The sequence below is a fragment of the Patagioenas fasciata genome, chromosome 20 (genome assembly GCF_037038585.1).
Source record: "Patagioenas fasciata isolate bPatFas1 chromosome 20, bPatFas1.hap1, whole genome shotgun sequence".
NCBI lineage: Eukaryota > Metazoa > Chordata > Aves > Columbiformes > Columbidae > Patagioenas > Patagioenas fasciata.
In genome coordinates, this window is record NC_092539.1 from 6674064 (window position 1) to 6693180 (window position 19117).

Sequence of the window (19117 nt, forward strand, 5' to 3'; positions counted from 1 at the left end):
CCGCCTGTCGGTAGCGGCGGGACGGGCTGATGGCCGCCATGCCGGGCGGGTGAGGTCAGTTCCGGGGTGGGGCCGCCGCGGTGCGGCTCGGGGCGAACAAAAGGAGCCGGAGCCGGCGTGAGGGAGGGCGGGGGCCGGGCGGCCAGGTGGGTGTCGGGGCGCTGCGGGCCGGCCGGCCGGCGTTGTCCTCACCTCAGCGGTGTGGGGCTGTGGGGGCGCGTTCCCCGGGCGGGGCGGCTGTGAGGGGACGGGACCCCGCGGGAGGGCGGGCTGGGCGGGGGGCGCCTGAGGGCGCGCAGCGCTGAGGGGAGGGGGCGGCCGGGCGGGGCCTGCGCGCCGGGCTGGGAGGGGTTGCTGACTAATTGGGCAGTAATTTCGTTTCCTCCGTGTCCCCGCCGACCTGCCCTGCCCTGCCCTGCCCTGTCATGCGGCGGGGCAGCCCGGGGCTGGGGACAGGTGGGTGCCGTGTGTGCTGGGCGTCCCCTCCGGGGACCTTCTCCTGCCGGGGGGTGAGTCCTGCGTCTGTTACCTGTGGTGCTGGGGACGGAAGCTGGCTGTTTTTCTTAATTTATATCTCACAGAGGATGTGTTTTCTGTTTCTGGAAGCCCGGGGCGGTGTGTCAGGCCTGTGGGCAGACGGGGCGGGTGCGCAGCCGATGTGTTGGGGACCGGGTGCTGTGGGTTCGGGCCGGTGCTGGGGCCGTGGGGGAGAAGGTCAGACAGTCCTCTCCCTTCAGCGCTTCCTCCGCAGCAGTCTGGCACAGCTGCAGCAGAACAGCTTCAAAATCCATCAGCCCCAATGGTGACTTTGGGATCAGGAGGAATGTATTTGTGGACATCTTCACCACTGTGTTGGGTTTTTTATTCTTTTTTTCCCCAGTGGTGTCTCTTCCTTTCCCCCCTGTTGTTGACAAAATGCTTTCTGAAGTTCTGCAGTCCTCCCCTACGTAGCCAGGATGCTGGATGCTTGAGAGATCTCCCAAAGCCCGGTCTGCCCCCTGCCCTGCTTTCCCATGCCCCCCGCTGACATGCAGGAAGCAAGAAAGAAAAGCTGTTGAAATTCTTGTTGATGGTGTTAGGTCGCTACCACTTTGAGAAGATTTGTGTTGGTAGATATGTGTTGAGAGGAGACAGGAGAGTTGGTTCAGTTGGGACTGTTTAGGAACATGATCTATGTTTTCAGATGCTCCTGATGGTAACATTTAAAAAAAAAATTCAGACTTTTCAGACTAGAAAGTAGGTAATAAAGTCATTAATCCTTTTTTTTCCATGTTAAAAAAAATATTGTTTTTCCAGGAGGTTAATCTGTCTCTACAAGTTGAGGTTTAGTTTTAGTATTAATATTCAGCATCTCCTTTGGCTGCATCTGCAACATCTGCTTTTGGTCATTTTAGTTTGAATAACAAATTTGGGAGATTCCTTCCTCCCAAGAGTTTCGCTTAGCTCTTGGAGTTCTTACACTTTTCTGTGTATCAGGGTGTTTCTTTTTGGTTCCCAGTGACCCTATGAGTTGTTCTTTGCTTCGTAGTAATCCTTTACAAAGTTTTTACATAACACGGGCCCTCTGTGAAGTGAATCCCCTCTTCTTTGCTGATGATCTCTGTCTCCTTTCAGGGAAGCTGTTCCCATGGCGTGTGGGGAATGCAACGCTTCAGCACCCGCTCAGGATCCAGCACGCAGGAATATCATCTATTTCCAGCACAGAGAACTGAAGTGCAGATAGCAGAACCCAGCTGCAGGGTAAGGGCTGCAGGCCAGCGCTTGAGTGGTAAAATAAAGCCAAAAAAATGACCAGGATGCTACTTAAACATAGTTGGAAAGCACAGGGCAGTGATGAGATGACTGATAAGGAGCAAGGATGAAAGGTGGTTGATCAGGGGGTGATATGGGGAGAGTGGTGGTATGCTAATTAAATTCTGTGAGCCCTTAGTCAGCTTGAAGATGAAAAAAAGAGTAAAGGAGCTGAGTGTTGTCCAAAGTAGAATATAACTGTTATGTTTATTCACCCGCACATCTGACTCCTGGCTACTTGAGGACTGTTTAGTAAATGTTTTGGTGAGTGTGGTGGGTGCTCCTGCGTTCCCCGCGGGGTGATGTTTGTATTGCTGTGCAGGCATCTCCTGGGTGGTTTTTCACAGTGAACTCGAGTGCACTGGCTTGTCACTCGTGCGGGTATCAATTAGGCAATGACAGAAACTAGTTGCAAGAAACTCCCTCCTTCCTTGGTTCTTCACTAGTAGTGACGAAAGGTATTGCAGAATTCTGTGCTTATCTTCAAGATGAGAAATGCTGTCCAGATTGGCTGTGTTCTGAGCAGTGAAACATGCAGCATGTTGCTTCTGGAATATACATATCCCTAAGACCCATCTGATGTTCTGGTTAGTGTTCTGGCATTTCACTGATCTGTTTCTTGTACTGATCCTCTCATGGTTGTTGGAAACCCTGTCTTTATTCCTGTAGGTCAAAGACAACATGCATAAATATTTCCTTTAAGTATGCCAGAAGCCATGTGTTAAAAGCTGATGTTTCCATGTTTGAAATATGGAGTGCCTGAAGCCTTCCAGTGATGACTTACTGAGTTGTTTATATTCTAGTAAATGCTGCAGGCATTCAGAAAGATGGTCTGTGGTTTAGGGCTTTCTGATACTATTTTTTTTTTTTTTTTAAACAAGCAGTGGTGGTCAGATGTATAAGTTGTGTTATTGCCATGTGATTAGAGCAGGTTTATTTGGAGGCCTTCATGTAATTCCTCCACATTCTAAAGGATTTTGTTCAGCAGAGTGCTTAAAAAGGAAGTGAAAACTCTCTTCTGGTGTTAGATTGAGCTTACTTGGTTCTAGGGAAAGGGAGGCGCAATGTCAGGTGAGTGGTGGGGGGCACAGAGGAGAAAGGTTTAGGAGTTTTGTGTGGGGCTCCTTAATATGAGGGGATGGGATGCATTTTGGTAATTATTAGAAGTTAATGTATACAGCTGCAGTGTGGTGAGCCTCCTTTGTGCATTTTTTCAGTTGTTTTCAAAAACAGTCTTAGTTTAGGATATACGCACTAAAACTGAACAGATGTTTAACAGTCTACATGCTTTGAAGAGTGTATCTTGAATGCTTCCAAGCAGCTTTTTCCTTAAACTGTTGACGTGGTGCATGGATTTTGTATTCCAACTTGAAATCCTGTTCATATAGCTGGATTATACACAGCCCTCTTACTGCTGTGAAACTGCATTTGAAACTAAAAGCTATTCGGTTGTGACCTCCCTGCTGAAATAATAGTGCTTCCTTTTCCTTGTGTACTAAGCATTGTTAACATTTGCTATAAAATTACCTTGACAATTCTCAAAGCTCCTCTTTTGTGACAAATTCACAAGATGCTTCTCTAGCTCCAGCCTACCTTTGTGCACAGCAGAGCTGTGTACTGGACTTGTTAACAGGATCTCCTTTAGAGTCTTGGCTTTATCAGATCTTGATGATCAAAGGTTAGATGGCTTGTCCCTTATTAATTGACTACTGCACTCAGAAAATGTTCTGAGCTCAAGTCATAGTCTGTGTTTTGGAGCACATGCTCCTGAAGGCAAGGCTGATAGTGAATATGCTCTTACTCCTCTTCTTTCCTCAGACTGAGGCTAAACATTATTGTGCTGATAGTTGGTGTCTTATTTTGCTTTGCTCTCATCTGCATCTTTTTTCATCTTAAAGGGCTCATCCCTTTGAGCTTGAAAACAGCTGTGGCAACACTCATGGGTTTATGCGTATTGTGACTATCAACAATCAATTAAGATTATCCTTAAAAGTTTTTACTCACTTTGAATCTAGTGTCTTGATTTCTCCATCTATTGTTAGGTATGTCAAAGCTCTGCTCTGTCCGCCATTTCTGTCTTCAGCTGAAAACAGTTGGTTATGTTTTTCTGGATGACTCTTCTCAATGCTGGAATTAAATGCTGAGGAGCCTTTTCCTGCAGCTGGTGGGGTGCTTGAAGCTGTTCTGGTTGTTACAAGTCAATGCTGTTGCAGTCTGTTTATCTTTAATTACTAACAGAGTTAATGCAATCACTTGCATTAGTCAGTACAAGGGAGTGTTTTGTACTTTTTCAAGACAAGCTCCAGTGCCCTGTCCTTGAAGCATCTTTTTTATGGCAAAGAGAAAATTAACTTTGGATAGGAAGCCTGTGACCATGTACATTCATAATTTATAAGCTGACACAGACATTTTTCTCTGGTCTGCATCACTGTTGTAAGTCACCCAGTAGCACTTAAATGTACATAGTTGAATGACACCAACATACAGTCCCTGCTTCAAGTGCCAGTGAAGCTGATAACTTCAGACTATGTTCAGTTCTGTGCAGCTGGGGCAAAATGCTGTCAGAAGGCAGAAAATGTGGCAGGCCAAGCCAGGTCTCCAGCACGGATTGTCCTGGTGGTGCAGATGTTCTTCCCTGTACTTGTTAGGACAGGCTTGCTTGTGTGATGGCAAACAGGAGCTGTTGCACGGGACTGTTAAAAGAAGAATGACTCTTTCCGTCAGATGCAAGACTGACAACGAAGGAGTAGTTGTAAGGATGATGAAGTGCTCTCCGCAGCGTGGGTGAATTATTCTTTTTCATGAACTTCAATAAAGATGTTGTGACCCATCTGCTTGCTTTGTCCTGCTGTGTCTTGTGGCTCGGGTGCGGCTGAACGTTGCGTGCAGCTGCTGGATGGTTGTGTGAAAACCAACTGACGTTGCTTTCCGTGTTGAGTTCACTGGCTGTTCCACTAAGTGAAGAGGGTGAGTTCTGGCAGCTGCTGTTTTCACTGCTCTATCTGCTAGTCCAAATGCTAAATGACCCTTTAAACTTCACATGTTCACTTCTCTATTTTAGAAGACATTTTGTCCCTCAGGAGGGATTTATTTTTTAATGCAGAAAGGGCCTGAGGTAGGGAAAATTGTTTGTTGGTCAGGGCTTTGGCATCTGGCTTCATTGCTGTTTTACTTCTAAACAGCAAAGGACAAAAGCACATGAGCTGTTCCACTGCATGTTTTGGACTTTTCCAGTTACTTGTGTGGCTGTCCTTGTGCTCAGAAAGTTTTCTGAGGGGTACTTGAAAGCAGCTCTGTTCAGTCTCCCGTTATTTTTCCTTTTAATTCTGGGCCTAATAAACATGGGGGAGGAGACACGTAAATTCCCAGTCCCATTCTGACCTGCAAAACAGTTAGATTTCCTGGATTTTGAACAAAAAACTCTGTGTCATGCCTTTCTTGAGAATTTCAGGTGGCAGCATGCTTGGCAGGGAAGCTCTGTGTTGTTGAAATCTTATTTCAACATGTTGTAGCTTGTCAATACTCAGGGCTATAAGCTTAACATCATCAAGTATTTTCTTTCCCTTATCTACCTCCCTGTTTCTCTGGGCTTCTGTGAGTTGAGAAATTCTGTCAGCAGTGCTTGACTTCTGCTTTGCAAGTCCACACTCTTCCAAGGAAATCCACTGAGAATTAGAAATACCTGTAGTGGAAACTAAAGAGTTGCAAGATCCAACATACGATGTATCCATGTCTATTTATCTAAACCTTTATTATGAGGCCACCTCACTTGAAAGCTGCATGCCACTGAAGTCAGGAGGACTTCACTGGTTTGAGGGAGCTCCTGCAAGTAAGGGGTGGAAACTTAAATTCTTCTGCATGTCATGAGATCTTGTGTGTAGTCCTGTTTTGCAAGTAGCACCATTAGTAACAGAATGGCCCACAGAAAGGAGGAGGAAAGAGGAGTCTTGATCAAATATTCAGTAAATGAGTCAAGCTGACAAACTGTCCAGTGGAACAGAACAGCGATGTTGTTTCTGTTCACTTTGTCCCTATCTGGATATGCCAGCCAGCAGTTGCAGGCGGGAATTTCAAGCACTGCTCAGCCAGGTGTCTGTCAACAGTAAGTCAATCTTCACTTGTTTAGCTTGGGTGGTTTTGGATAGAGGAGTTGTCCAAATCTGAGGATGTTTGCTCCTGCAGCAGTTGCTCTGTTAATGCTTTGAACCTGTTAAATATCACAGGGATCCTGGGGGCTGTGGAAAGCCTTTGTGCTCTCGGCTCTGTCAGCCTTTATCTATTAAGGTACGTGCTGCTTTGTGATGTCTCTGTCAGCCAGATACATTTAATCTTGGTTCTGACTGATTTTACTATTCAGGTGTGGTGTGCTCAGAATGTCCCTGTTCTCCTAACACGAGCGATTATCTTTCTCCCCCAGGTGTGTCTAGTAAAACATAGGATTAGTACTTGGTGATGCTTATGGTTGGCTGAAGTCTGGGTAGGTTTGGCAGGTTGGTTATGTAAGTCTGAAACTGCTGTTTCTTCTGTCGAATCAGCCTGTTCAGCATTAATGGTGAGGCCGTGCTGCACGTAGTAGGTGGGTGCCCAGCAGGCTGAGACAGGGATGAGCGTCTGGCAAAAGGATCCCGCTGCGGGATGCGAGTGTGGAGCCGGGGAATCTGCAGACGCCGAAGGTGCGTAGTATCTAAATGTAGAATGTGCAAGGTCTTTAGAAGTGTATTTATTTATGCTGGATTTATTCTGTTGTATAGTAATGAGGCTTTAGCATGCAGATCTTTCCTGGTATGATCTCTGAGGCTGCTGCTATAAACTGTCCTGGGGTTGTTCTATATTAGATATGAATTGTAGTGCTCAAAGTGCTGCTTTGGTGTAGCTGAAACCCTCAAAGGTAAAGTTGTTTCTTAGGAAGCAGGGGTGAGCGGTCTGCTTGGGGACTGTGGTAGCTGGGGAAGCACTGTGGAATGCAGAACTTGAAACACCTCTGACACACACACTTGTAAGATTTTTTTCTTTTTTCCTCAGTGTGCAATACCTAAACCTGCCTATTTAATTATACCTTTGGAAAACATATTTCCTTATGCTTCTGATAAGTTGACAGGAGTTTAGGCAGAGATGTTCCTACCTATCAGCTTATGCAAGTTTAGCGAAATCAACTTGCCTTTGAACTTGAATAACACACTCTTTCAAAATCTCAGTATCGATGTCTTCCATGTGGGGAGTTTCTGAGTCCAACCAGCAAGTTCTGCAACTTGAGGTAAAGGAGCTCAGATCCTTCTGCACCAAGGCTGCTCTGACATGGTGCTTCCTTTCCAGTTATGACTGCTCCCGTCAGTAAACTCCTTCGCTGAGCTCGTGTGTTCTCTGCTCAGCTTTCAGTGAGGCTACATGACAGAAGTGACTTAGCAAATTAAGCTTCTTCCCAGTAAACTCTTTCCTGCTGACAAAGCTTGCTGGAGTTCAACTCCCGAAAAGAGCAGAAGCTTGAAATCTCTGCAGTCTGCGTGCTGGTCCTGTGGAGCTTGCTCTGGTCTTGGTCACAAGGGAGGTAACTTTATTTTTGGCCGTGTCTTCATGCAAGGATTATTCCTCGTCTTATGCCAAAGTAATATCCTCTGTTTAAATCGTTCTGTCCTGCCCATGTACTTGTTGGGAGAGTCTGTGTTCCAGCTACCTGGTTGATTTCTATATAGTGGTTTGAATCACAGTCTATGGGAAGAATCCTATTGCGCAGAGGAACATTGAGTGACAGAGATGGCCCCTGAGAATCCGACTTCTTGGAGTTAGTCTGTTGTTGTCATCAACTTCAGCAGCAAAACTACTTGCTCTGATCCAGAAGGGTGAGTGTTGCAACAAGAATAACATTTTAAAATGATTACAAAATGTAGTTCACAAAATAAAGATATTTGCATCTTGATAAAAGCTGCTGTTTCAGGAACTAGAAATGGATTGCATGCATGGGAAATCCGGGTGAGGAGGGATGCAACTTTCCCACCTACTTTCTCAAGTGTTTGGTGGGCAATTTTCCTTTTTACTGCAGATGCTTGGAGTAAGATTAGATAAGACATGGCAAATTCCAGCTTCTGTAAAGGTGGCCCCTAGTTTTATTGTTTGCCTAGGACTTGAACAGGGTCTCCCGGAGGAGTGGGGACTTGCTATGAATGTCCTTTTCATCTTCCAGTGACCCTGTCATTGTTACTGGAAGGCAGGAGATTTCCTGTTCCACCCTACCAGGGTTTAAATGCTGACACCAAGCCATAACGGACTATCATGGGACACTGTTCTTTTATAACAATATCAGTGGTTTTTGCCGCATATTCCTGAAATGAAGAGGAATAGGATCTTACCTGGTATTTATGGAGAGCAGGGAATGGTATGGTGGAATATGTGTTACCTCCTGGATGTAATCAGCCTGATTACAGAGGGTGACAGCGAGGGCATGTGCGTTCTTGTCGTGTTTGTTTTTCCGTGTGGTCCAGCAGCATGTCAGCAGTCCTGCCCTGGCTCTCAAACCTTCAGTAGCTCGACTTCTTAGTTTTTCTAGGAGTTGTCTTGCTTTCCTGGCCTGGTGTAGTAGGGGTCCTAACAGAAAAAAGGGGCAAAAATAAAATAAATCGGGTATATGTCCAGTTTTGGTGCTTCTGAAGAGGGGGGGAATGGATGGGTAAGGGGCCTGGGGATGGATAAGGCTACTATCAGTAGCAATTAAGGGCCTCTGTCAGAGCATAGATTCTTCTGCAGAAAATAAAGATTATAAAATGGATTTTGACTCTGAATTTTCTTGTCTGTGTAGACAAGCTGAAGAGATGTACATCACCAGGAACTGCGATTCAGGGAGCTGTTTAGCTACCAGTTTTGAGTTTTTCTGGAGTGCTGAGGCTGTGAAGATAACTGTACTCTGTTTTATCCTGGAATTAGTATTTCTGTAGTATGCACAGACAGCTCTTCTCAAATGTATCTTACAAATGGACTTCTCTCCCTGAGGTGCATGTATTCAGAGAATGCATACATTAGAGTGACCCCAGTCTGTCTTTTGTGATGGACTAACGTAGTATTGGAACTGGATGGGCAGAAGGGCGAATGCTTCATCTTTCAATCTACCACTTCTAGTTGCTTGCAGCCTTTCCAAGTAGCACTAAGCCAGAGCTGGCATGTTACCATTTATTGTTGTAAGCAGCATACCAGGGAACAGAGTTCTGTATTTAGTGTCTCTAGGGAATGTGGTGCTTTTTGAGTTCATATTAGGAAGGGCTTCCTGTGCGGTTCTGTGCTGGAAGTTCATTTTAAATACAGACTTGAATTCTACCCAAGCAGGCGCTATGGGTACCCCACTCGTCAAAGAAGCTTTGTCCTGGCCATGGGTTTATAGAACCTGCAGCCCCCAGGACTTACTGGGACTGTCTATACAAACGATACCTCATGGGCTGGGGAAGCACGATTGAATTTTTGCTTTTCCTTCTTCACAATTCATGCGAGTTTCAAAATGACTGAAAGATTAGTGCTTGTCCTACTCCTGGACTTTGCTAGCAAGTGTGAGGTGATATTATTGCTTTCTCACCATCATTAGCAGGAGTTACAATGACTTCCTATTCTTTGCTTGTGTTGCCTGTCAGGAGAAAGTTGTGAGTTCACAGTTACCTGTGGATCAGTCAGGCTTCCACACTTTCTATGGGTTGTTGAAGAATGTTCTTGAAGTTTTCGTCTGGAAGTCTGAAGGACAGGACAAGCACTGCCATAAACCCTCTGCTTCCCAGAACCTTTGGATTTCCTTTGTGACACTGAAATCCCAGCTGAGATGAACTCTAGGTGGGAGTGGTTGGTCAGGGAAGTGAATTCTTCTTTTGTCTCCCCCTTCCTCTGCTTCTGAACTAAATAGGGCAAAGAGCAGCTGTTACAGGATTTCAGTACTGAGTTTATCAGAGGGCGAGGGACTAATCTTTCCTTGGAGAATTAATGCAAAAAGGGGGGAAACCAAAGCTACTTACTTGGAAAGAAGAGTCACGATATCAAGCAACTTTGTTCTCTTTTCCAGCTTGCTTGATCAATGTACTGTTGAGTTGCGTCAGTGAAGTAAGTGGTTCTAGGAAATATAACTATTGTATGTAAATCTTCTTCCTTGCCCCTGCAGTTTGAGAAACGCACAAATGCAGAATTATTATTTACTAGCTCTGTAAAAACAGTAAAAAACTCTGGACAACTACGCTCTGTGTGTGGATGTTATCACTTCTTGTAGTGCTGGCAGACTCCTTCATCCCTGAAATAAAAGCCACAGAAAACAGTAAACTTCCAAATACTGGCCCGGCTGGGGTAGTTTGTCTGCCCTGTGAGCTTTCTTTAAGTGTGAATGTCTTGCCCCACAGACTGCTAATGATAAGCACCAGTTCTGATATTTGCTGTCTTCGCTGGCAAATGAATTGTCACAACAAAGCAATTTCACAGCCTCAGCTGTAGCAAATTACTTGGAGGAAGTCTCAATCATTTGTCCGCAAGTGACTTGAAATTTGGTGTCTGCTAATTCCAGTCTTGCTGGGCCAGCACTTAAAATGTGAGGTTCCTGATGCCCTCTTGAAAAGCAGCACTTCAAGCTAGTAATGGCTGTTTCTGGTTTCCTTTCAGGTGAATCATGATTCCAGTCACTGAACTGCGCTACTTTGCGGACACTCAGCCAGCGTATCGCATCCTGAAGCCATGGTGGGACGTCTTCACAGACTACATTTCCATAGTGATGCTGATGATTGCGGTGTTTGGAGGGACGCTTCAGGTCACCCAGGACAAAATGATTTGTTTGCCCTGTAAATGGGTTACCAAAGACTCTTGCAATGACTCGGTCAGAGGCTGGACAGCTGCAACCCCGGAGCGTACCTACTATAACTCCAGTCTCGTTCCCTCTACTGATACAGGGCCGATGGGGATCCGGTATGATTTGGACCGGCACCAGTATAACTATGTGGATGCGGTGTGTTATGAGAACCGTCTTCACTGGTTTGCCAAGTATTTTCCTTATCTGGTGCTGCTACATACTCTCATCTTCCTGGCTTGTAGCAACTTCTGGTTCAAATTCCCAAGGACCAGCTCCAAGCTGGAGCATTTTGTGTCTATTTTGCTTAAGTGTTTTGACTCTCCGTGGACAACGAGGGCATTATCTGAGACAGTGGTGGAGGAGAGTGATACCAAGCCAGCATTTGGGAAAATGAATGGCTCCATGGACAAGAAATCCTCCACAGTTAGCGAGGATGTGGAAGCCACTGTTCCCATGCTGCAGAGAACAAAGTCTCGGATTGAGCAAGGGATTGTGGACCGGTCTGAGACTGGTGTCTTGGACAAAAAGGAAGGCGAGCAGGCCAAAGCACTCTTTGAAAAAGTCAAAAAGTTCCGCACGCACGTGGAAGAGGGAGATATAGTTTATCGCCTCTACATGAGACAGACCATCATCAAAGTGATCAAGTTCATTCTGATCATCTGCTATACTGTTTACTATGTCAACAACATAACGTTTGATGTTGACTGTAAAGTGGACATTGAGAGCTTGACTGGCTACAGGATGTACCGCTGTGCTCATCCTTTGGCCACTCTCTTCAAAATCTTGGCATCTTTCTACATCAGTTTGGTGATATTCTATGGCTTGATCTGCATGTACACGCTCTGGTGGATGCTGAGGCGATCGCTCAAGAAATATTCCTTTGAGTCCATCCGGGAGGAGAGCAGTTACAGCGACATTCCTGATGTGAAAAATGACTTTGCTTTTATGCTCCATCTGATCGATCAGTATGACCCCCTGTATTCCAAGCGCTTTGCCGTCTTTCTGTCGGAGGTGAGTGAGAACAAACTGCGGCAGCTGAACCTCAACAATGAGTGGACTTTGGAGAAGCTGCGCCAGAGGATCACCAAGAACTCCCAAGATAAGCTGGAACTGCATCTTTTCATGTTGAGTGGCATTCCTGACACAGTCTTTGACCTCATTGAGCTGGAGGTCTTGAAGCTGGAGCTTATCCCCGATGTCACTATTCCCCCAAGCATTGCTCAGCTCACCAGCCTTAAGGAACTGTGGCTCTACCACACAGCTGCCAAAATTGAGGCTCCAGCCCTTGCCTTTTTGAGGGAGAACTTGAAATCTCTCCACATCAAGTTCACAGACATAAAGGAGATTCCTCTTTGGATTTATAGCCTGAAGACACTAGAGGAGCTTCATCTGACTGGGAATTTGAGTGCCGAAAACAATCGGTACATTGTGATAGATGGACTGAGGGAGCTGAAGAGACTGAAGGTGTTACGGTTGAAGAGTAACCTCACCAAGCTGCCGCAGGTGGTGACAGATGTTGGTGTGCATCTTCAGAAGCTTTCCATCAACAACGAGGGCACAAAGCTCATTGTTCTCAACAGCCTTAAGAAAATGGTCAACTTGACGGAGCTTGAGCTGATCCGTTGTGACTTGGAACGCATTCCTCACTCCATCTTTAGCCTCCACAATCTGCAGGAGATAGACCTGAAGGACAATAACCTAAAGACCATTGAAGAAATCATCAGCTTCCAGCACTTACATCGTCTCACTTGCCTTAAATTGTGGTACAACCACATCGCCTACATCCCCATGCAAATAGGCAATTTAACTAATTTAGAGCGTCTTTACCTGAATCGTAACAAGATAGACAAGATCCCTACCCAGCTCTTCTATTGCCGGAAACTTCGGTACCTGGATCTCAGCCACAACAATCTGACTTCCATACCCCCAGATGTTGGACTTCTTCAAAACCTGCAGAATCTGGCTGTGACGGCCAACAGGGTAAGTGAGCCCAGAGCTGAGTGTTTCTGCCTGAATAAAAGTAACTCTGGCACTTCTGTTATCTGTGTGATTAAACATGCTACAATGGTGTGTGAAATGCTCCTGGCACTGCCATTCTATTTAAATTCTCCAGCTTTTGTTTCTATCTGAGGGGTTTATCAAAGGCAAAACATTGCAAATAACTCCAGGGGCAAGTTTTTATTAGAACAGCACTTGTTTTGTAGCATTTCTTCTCTTAACAAAGAAACTGCTTCTAAGTGGCAATTGGAGGTGCTTTAGAAATCCTGCCTGTTGGTTGTTTCTCTGCAGTAGAAAGCTTGTAGTCTCTAGATTGACATCAGTTTGGGGCTTCAAATGGAGATCTGAGAAACTGTAGTCTTAATCTAGAACTATGCACTTAGGCCTGTGTGCTTCAGCCATGTACGTACATCGTTGCAGCGGCCACCTTGGGGCACTTATGTGTGCGGCTTACAGCTTTGCTTGTGGTACTTTGTGTTTCTGGGGAGTTTGGTCTTGTAAGCATGTACTTTTTGTGAGAAGCAGAATATGGAAAGACTTAAGAAAAATGGTTCTTAAGCTCTCACTCTTAGAAGTCATTGTTTTGTTTCCCGAAGGAGACTTTGGAGAGAGCAGAGCAATCTTCTGCACTGTACTTAGTCGGGGCAGAGTGAACTGAACCAGGTTTATCAACTGGCAGTTGGATGTGAAAATGTGAACTGTGGCAGTTCCTTGACGTTCAGAGGGCAGGAAATACGATGGCACCCTGCTGCACTGCAGTTTGATGGCTGCAGGTTTTCTTGTGCAATCCCACGTAGACCAAGTCTAAGCATTAAGTGTCTGAGCTGAAGCACAGGGCGGGTTAGAGGGGATAGTGAAGTGTGCCAGGCTGCCTGATTGCCACACGTTTCTTGCCTTCTGGTGGAGGGTGTTTATTTGCTTACAGCAAACTGTACCCATGTTTTTTTCCCCTGTATTTTTGTTCTTGTGTTTGCAATTAAAGGGACTCAGTTTACCATGTATCACAGAGATCAGTCTGTGACTGCACAGACTGGGTTGCTGAGCTGAATGTCTCATTGAAGCTTTCATTCATTCTGTCTGCAAATTCCTGGGAGGCTCTTTTTCTCTCGGAGTTTATTACCACCTGAAGTTGCAAAAGGCTGTAACATAACTACAAATTGCTGACAGATCTAATTAGTGGCTTCTGGGTTCTTTGGGGAATACGCAATAGAATTGTCCCGGAGCAGTCCTAGTTTTCACTGTCATATATCAAGATCCTCACTGCTATTGGCAAGATATATTCATAATTGAACACTGTCAAATTGCCTGTGAGAGTCGGACAGCACAGCTCTGCTGTGGTTTGGCTTTTCACAGGGGAAACGCTCTCAAATCAAGTATTTAATTACTAATGCATTTCAGTATTACACAGAGTTCTTAAAACTCCAGCCAGCAGTTTGAAGCGACTGTTGGAAAAGTTCAAGCCTGTGTTGTGTGCTGTCACTCTTCAGTGGCACAAGCAGCAGCCGCTCAGCGATCCCAGTTTAACAGCTTCTCACCCAGTTTGCCCAGCACTAACGGACTGGGTGGCCGTGCATCTATTTGTACGGGAGACCTGAGCTCTGGTAAACTTGACACTATGCACACATTTCCTACTACATTAAAACCCAAAATATTTTCTTGGTGCAAGTGGGGTTGATATTGGTGGTTTCTGGGGATGGCATTAAACAGAGATGAGGGAGTGTGTGTTTATTTTTTTAAAGCTACTGTTCAGAATTCAAACAACTTTGTACCTTTGTCTTCTGGTAACCTTCCTGGCACAGCTTCCGAGGGTTAATCTGCACTGTATCCTCTGCAGTCTTGGGGTGGAGCCTCTCATGGATGAAAAGGAGCTGGAAGGAGCCCCATGTTCTGCAGCACAGTGCGACACCACCCATTTATCTCTGAAAAAAACCTGAAAATAAAAATGCAAGAGGAAGGCTGGAGCAGCCTTAGCTCCAGCTTGTTCTGAAGCAAAAGGTGGTGAGGACCCGGTGGAACAGCTGGGCTGTTTGTATCCTCCACCAGTGCCTGGCAAGGCCACAGTTGCCATGGGGCTCTGATGACCCAGTTACTTACAGTAAAGAGTGACTGCAGGAAGCAGGAGGACTGGCAGGCTGGCATTTCCCAAAGCCAGGAATTATCTCAGATGTCCTCTCCTAGCTCAGCAGCCTCAGCAAATAGAGACTTCAGGAGTTGGCTGGTATTGGCGCACCATTCTGGGAAGCAGGCTGCATTACAGCACACTGCTTCCTTCCTAAACCAATACTTGTCCTTTAAATGACACTATTATTTTCAAGAGTCTGTGATCATTTAATTGCATGTTGCTGTTTGTAAAACAATTGACAGTACCAGTAACAATGACTGAATTGAACTGAGTTTTATTGGTCTGGTCTCGGCTTCTTCTTGGACTTCATCTCATTCAGAACTGATTACAGTCTAATTTAGCTGTGAATGATATCATGCATAATTTAAGTTTTAAAAAAGGACATGGTTGTATTTAAAGGCAAATTGTAGCCTCCAGGATGAGACTTTGAATTACGGGGAGAATACTGAATTGCTATGTTCAGTTCCTAGCCTGGTGTTCGTTAAACCTTAGCCATAGTGTTTTCCTAGAAATTCAATGGGAGGGCTGGACTATTAAAAGGTTTTAATAGAAGTAAGCCTTATTAAATTAGTGACTCATGGGTACAGGAAGGTGGTGGTGGGAAAGCTAACAGCTGGTGGCTTTGGTTTTTTTGGTTGCATTTTTGCACTGTCAAAAAAACTTGTGCTGTGCTTTGGAACCTAGAAAGTCTTTGCAACATTTTAAAGCCTGACAGAAATGATGGAAGAATAGTCCCAGTTTTCAGGGTCTGGAGGTCATACCTGTTGTAACCTCTTCTCTTACAACAGCCAAACTAGGAGTGCTGACTAAATCCAGTCTTTCTGGTGTTCAGCGTGACACCAGTTGTGCAAAGGGGCTGTGATCAACGATGGTATAAAGGGTTTGGGATGGAAAGCAGCTGATACTGATGGAGTGTGTGACAGTACAGGCCAGCTGTGAGCTGCTTTCTGGTCCTCTAATCCTGTCCTTGGTGATATCTTCAGCTTTAGCCACCATCATTGGTGGTTTCTTCTAACTCAGGCAGCAGAGTGTCTGAAAGACACATACAGATTGTGGTGTAGTGACTTTGGGAACAGTCCTTATGGTGGAAAGCAGGGGAGAAGTGGATGATCCAAAAGAAGTGCTCTGTAAACCCTGAAGCATTGTGTGGGCTTGTTGGTCTCTTATGAGCACGTGTCCATGTTTGCTGGTGACTCTGCTTATGACTGATTTCTTTCTTTGTTTTTCAGATTGAGAGTCTCCCACCAGAGTTGTTCCAGTGCAGGAAACTGAGAACCTTGCACCTGGGAAACAATGTGCTGCAGTCACTCCCATCCCGGGTCGGAGAGCTGACAAATCTGTCACAAATAGAGCTACGAGGGAACCGCTTGGAGTGCCTGCCGGTGGAGCTGGGAGAGTGTCCTCTGCTGAAACGCAGTGGGCTTGTGGTAGAGGAGGACCTGTTCAACACGCTGCCCTTGGAAGTCAAAGAGCGGCTGTGGAGGGCAGACAAAGAGCAAGCCTGAGCCCCTGGAAAAAAAGGGAAAAGCGTCTGACCAACTAGAAGGAAACAAAAGGCCATTCCAGCCCCCCCTTTCCCCAGATCCTCCCCTTTCTCCCCTCCGATCACTACCAGACTAGCCAAGGAGTCCCTGAACAAACATGACTCTGAATGAGGCGGCTTCTTGCCTCAGGTGCAGGCTGGGGGAAGCTTGGGATCAGGATGAGGATCAAGACAGATTAGTCGGCCTCTGAGAAAGGGGCAGTGGGAGTAAAAGGTCTTGCTGTTCTGGACAGAAAGTGAGGTGGATGGTGCTGGTGAGAAGAAATGACCGTTGAATGGAGGAGAAAATGAAATGCGGGGATTGCTGCATTGCTCCAAATGGGGCTTATACATGTCAGGGACTGAGAGTGTCCTGCAAGCAAAGATCAAGAGACTAGGAAACCTCTTGAACTTCCATCTCTGCATGTGACACCTGGTACTGTCCCCTCAACTCAGACTCAGGCAGTGAGGCCCCACAGTGGGGTGGGATAGGATACAGACAGCTGATTTTTATCTACATGCTGGCATTAAGATTTGGGGGATAAATTGATCTCAGACATCAGCTTGAATGCAGGATTATTTTTTTTTTACCAAATGTTGGTCCCCTTTGCACTCTGTACCTTCTCTTCTGCCCTGGAGAAGGAACAAACCCTCCCCAAACTATATCTGCTCCTTTAAGGTTGCACTATTTTAGTAGTTTCAAGTCACTTGTGCTGGAAGCACTAACTGACGTAATTCCAGAGCTTTAGCCTGTTCTGAAATGGATGGTTATAGTGCAAGTGGGAGAAAAATCTGGATAAAAAGCAGTGGGACTGTCTAATCTACTCTCCCAGAAGCATTGAGTTGCTTCAGGATCTGGCTTTTAAAGTTTTTAAGCTACTTTTACATTCCTGGTAATTTGTCACATATCAAATATGAACATACAACTGGCCAGGGTGTCTCCTGGGGCTGGTGGTGTTGGTGGAGAGGAGCACTCGGTTTTTCTCTGCATCTCTTGCCCCCCCGTTAAGTTGTTAAATGCTTTGCCAATGTTTTTCATGAACGCGGTCTACAGACCTGCTTGGTTGGTCTCTTGTGTTGTCCTCCTCACTTTAACAGCTGTCAGTTCCTGTTACACCTCTTGACTTAAGTAGGAGGCTGATGCTGATTGAATGTGGTGCTGGAAAAGGACCTGGTCTCCTGTTTCTTCCTCTCCTTCATTCCATCAGCTTTAAGGAGCGATATGAGAATCCTCCATGGACTGAGCTCCTCTAGATCCCTGGGACAGAGCAGGCTTGATTCAAACAAGTCTGACCTGTTTGGTATTGTTTGACAGAAAAATAAAACTGCAAGTGTCTGCGCTGGCAGAGGTAGATAACTTGGAATAGCTACTGATAATCATGTCCTTAAGGTGGGGTGGTTAAGGTGTGCCTGTGATACACCCAAAGTCTGGTCTTTCCCATCAGAAGGAAGAGGAGGCTCAAGGACCTCCAGGTCCTGGTTGTAACACTCTGCATCAGACCAACAGGTTGGCCCTGAGGTGCAGTGCTGCAAGCTGGGGCTTGGCAACTTTGGGGGCGTCCCATGTGTACAAAAGCTGCAGCCTCCTCCAAACCGATTCCTGGCAAGCTCCCAGGGAGTGCCCCGGCCTGGTGAATTATGGTGATCCCTTGGATGCTGGGGCAATAAGGCACGCTGTGGCTTTCTTCATCAGATGTAAGATATGAAATATATACACTAATCATGCTGAAAACACAAATGATGTTAACTGGGCTCTGGATTTGTTGATGTTCAGATGCTTAAATAAAGCTACATTAAAATCCAGGAGATATGTTTATAAAACTACTTTTAAGAAAGATGTAAATTCTGCCTCCCTTAGTCCATTCATTATGAAAAGTTTAAACAGTCCAGGGAATAATATAATTAAATCTCTTCGTCTGGAAAGCAAGGTACTGAAAAAGCTGCTCTTCTTTCTAACAGGGTTAGTGCCTTGAAATTGTATTAGAGTTGGGGCCACCACTGAAAAGATGGGGAAGTGTTGATGCTGATGCTTCTTGGATTGTATGTGTTCTATTTGCACGAGCATTTTGGATCAACAGAGAGGACAGGAGTTGCTGGGTGGGCCTAATGCTTTTGAAGTAAAGCAGGAATGGCTCCAGGCTTCAGTAATAACTCTTTTCCAGTCGGTTCCTTGTGGTGGGTCTGGGGGCTGTTTGGATTGTGAAAACCTTTTTTCCTTATGCTGTGCCAAAAGATAGTGCTGGAGAGTAACAGCTACTGAATAGCGGCTGGAACTCTGTTTTGTACTCAAGGCCACTGGGTGACTGGTTTACAACACACGTATTTTAGATCAGACAGGGCTGAAAGAGCAAAGCACCTCAAGATTTTCACCTGGCTTAGAGGAGGAGAGATTCCTTCTGTGTGTCTATATTGTTGTACGTGGGTGTTTTGACTCTTGATTCTAGTTGTAGTCTTGGTCATACAAACAGAACTTTACACAGTCACGTTAGAAATGTATATAAGCAGCTTCTGAAAGTGTGCTGCAGTGCTTCTAGAAGCTTGCAAGCCTGAACTGCTGTTTTTCTCGGTGCTGAGTCCACGGGACAAGTGATCAAATAACGGAGCTATGCTGCTGCTCGCTGAGACTGCTCTGTGCCTGAGGTCTACAAAGCATTTTTAAGAGAGGCCAGTATTGATCGTGCATGAGAACACTAGCTTTTTGCTCCTCTTACAATATTCCAAGCTCCATTTTTTTTGGCCATGGCTGCTAGGGCTTGAGAGAGCTTCCTGCATGGTAAAATTGGGGTGAGCAGTCTGATAACTTCTTGTACCAGAAACATGGATGGCGCAAAAATACACGGCTACTCTGGAAGAGAGCAATATGTATTATTTACTCCTGATAACAATA

The 19117-nt window shown here is 45.5% G+C and overlaps 1 protein-coding gene across 4 annotated transcripts; it reads left to right on the plus strand.

Annotated features, from left to right (window-relative positions):
• The first annotated feature begins 32 nt into the window (after positions 1-32).
• LRRC8A (leucine rich repeat containing 8 VRAC subunit A) lies at positions 33-18033 on the plus strand. Of its 4 annotated transcripts, none has more exons than XM_071817438.1 (4): positions 33-54; positions 1615-1740; positions 10405-12568; positions 15938-18033. In XM_071817438.1, exons 3-4 carry the CDS (start codon positions 10412-10414, stop codon positions 16211-16213), a joined length of 2433 nt encoding a protein of 810 aa, XP_071673539.1. In that variant the 5' UTR covers positions 33-54; positions 1615-1740; positions 10405-10411; the 3' UTR covers positions 16214-18033. The 4 variants fall into 4 exon arrangements, with proteins under 4 accessions (XP_071673539.1, XP_065709907.1, XP_065709908.1 ...); XM_065853835.2 differs by lacking the exon at positions 33-54 and adding an exon at positions 69-146; XM_065853836.2 differs by lacking the exon at positions 33-54 and adding an exon at positions 419-509.
• The last annotated feature ends 1084 nt before the right edge of the window (positions 18034-19117 follow it).

Bases quoted from the DNA above. Each gene is read 5' to 3' on its own strand.
- LRRC8A (XM_071817438.1), top strand. From the start codon at position 10,412: ATGATTCCAGTCACTGAACTGCGCTACTTTGCGGACACTCAGCCAGCG. The intron at 12,569-15,937 runs GTAAGTGAGCCC...TTTGTTTTTCAG, and splicing joins TGGCTGTGACGGCCAACAGG to ATTGAGAGTCTCCCACCAGA.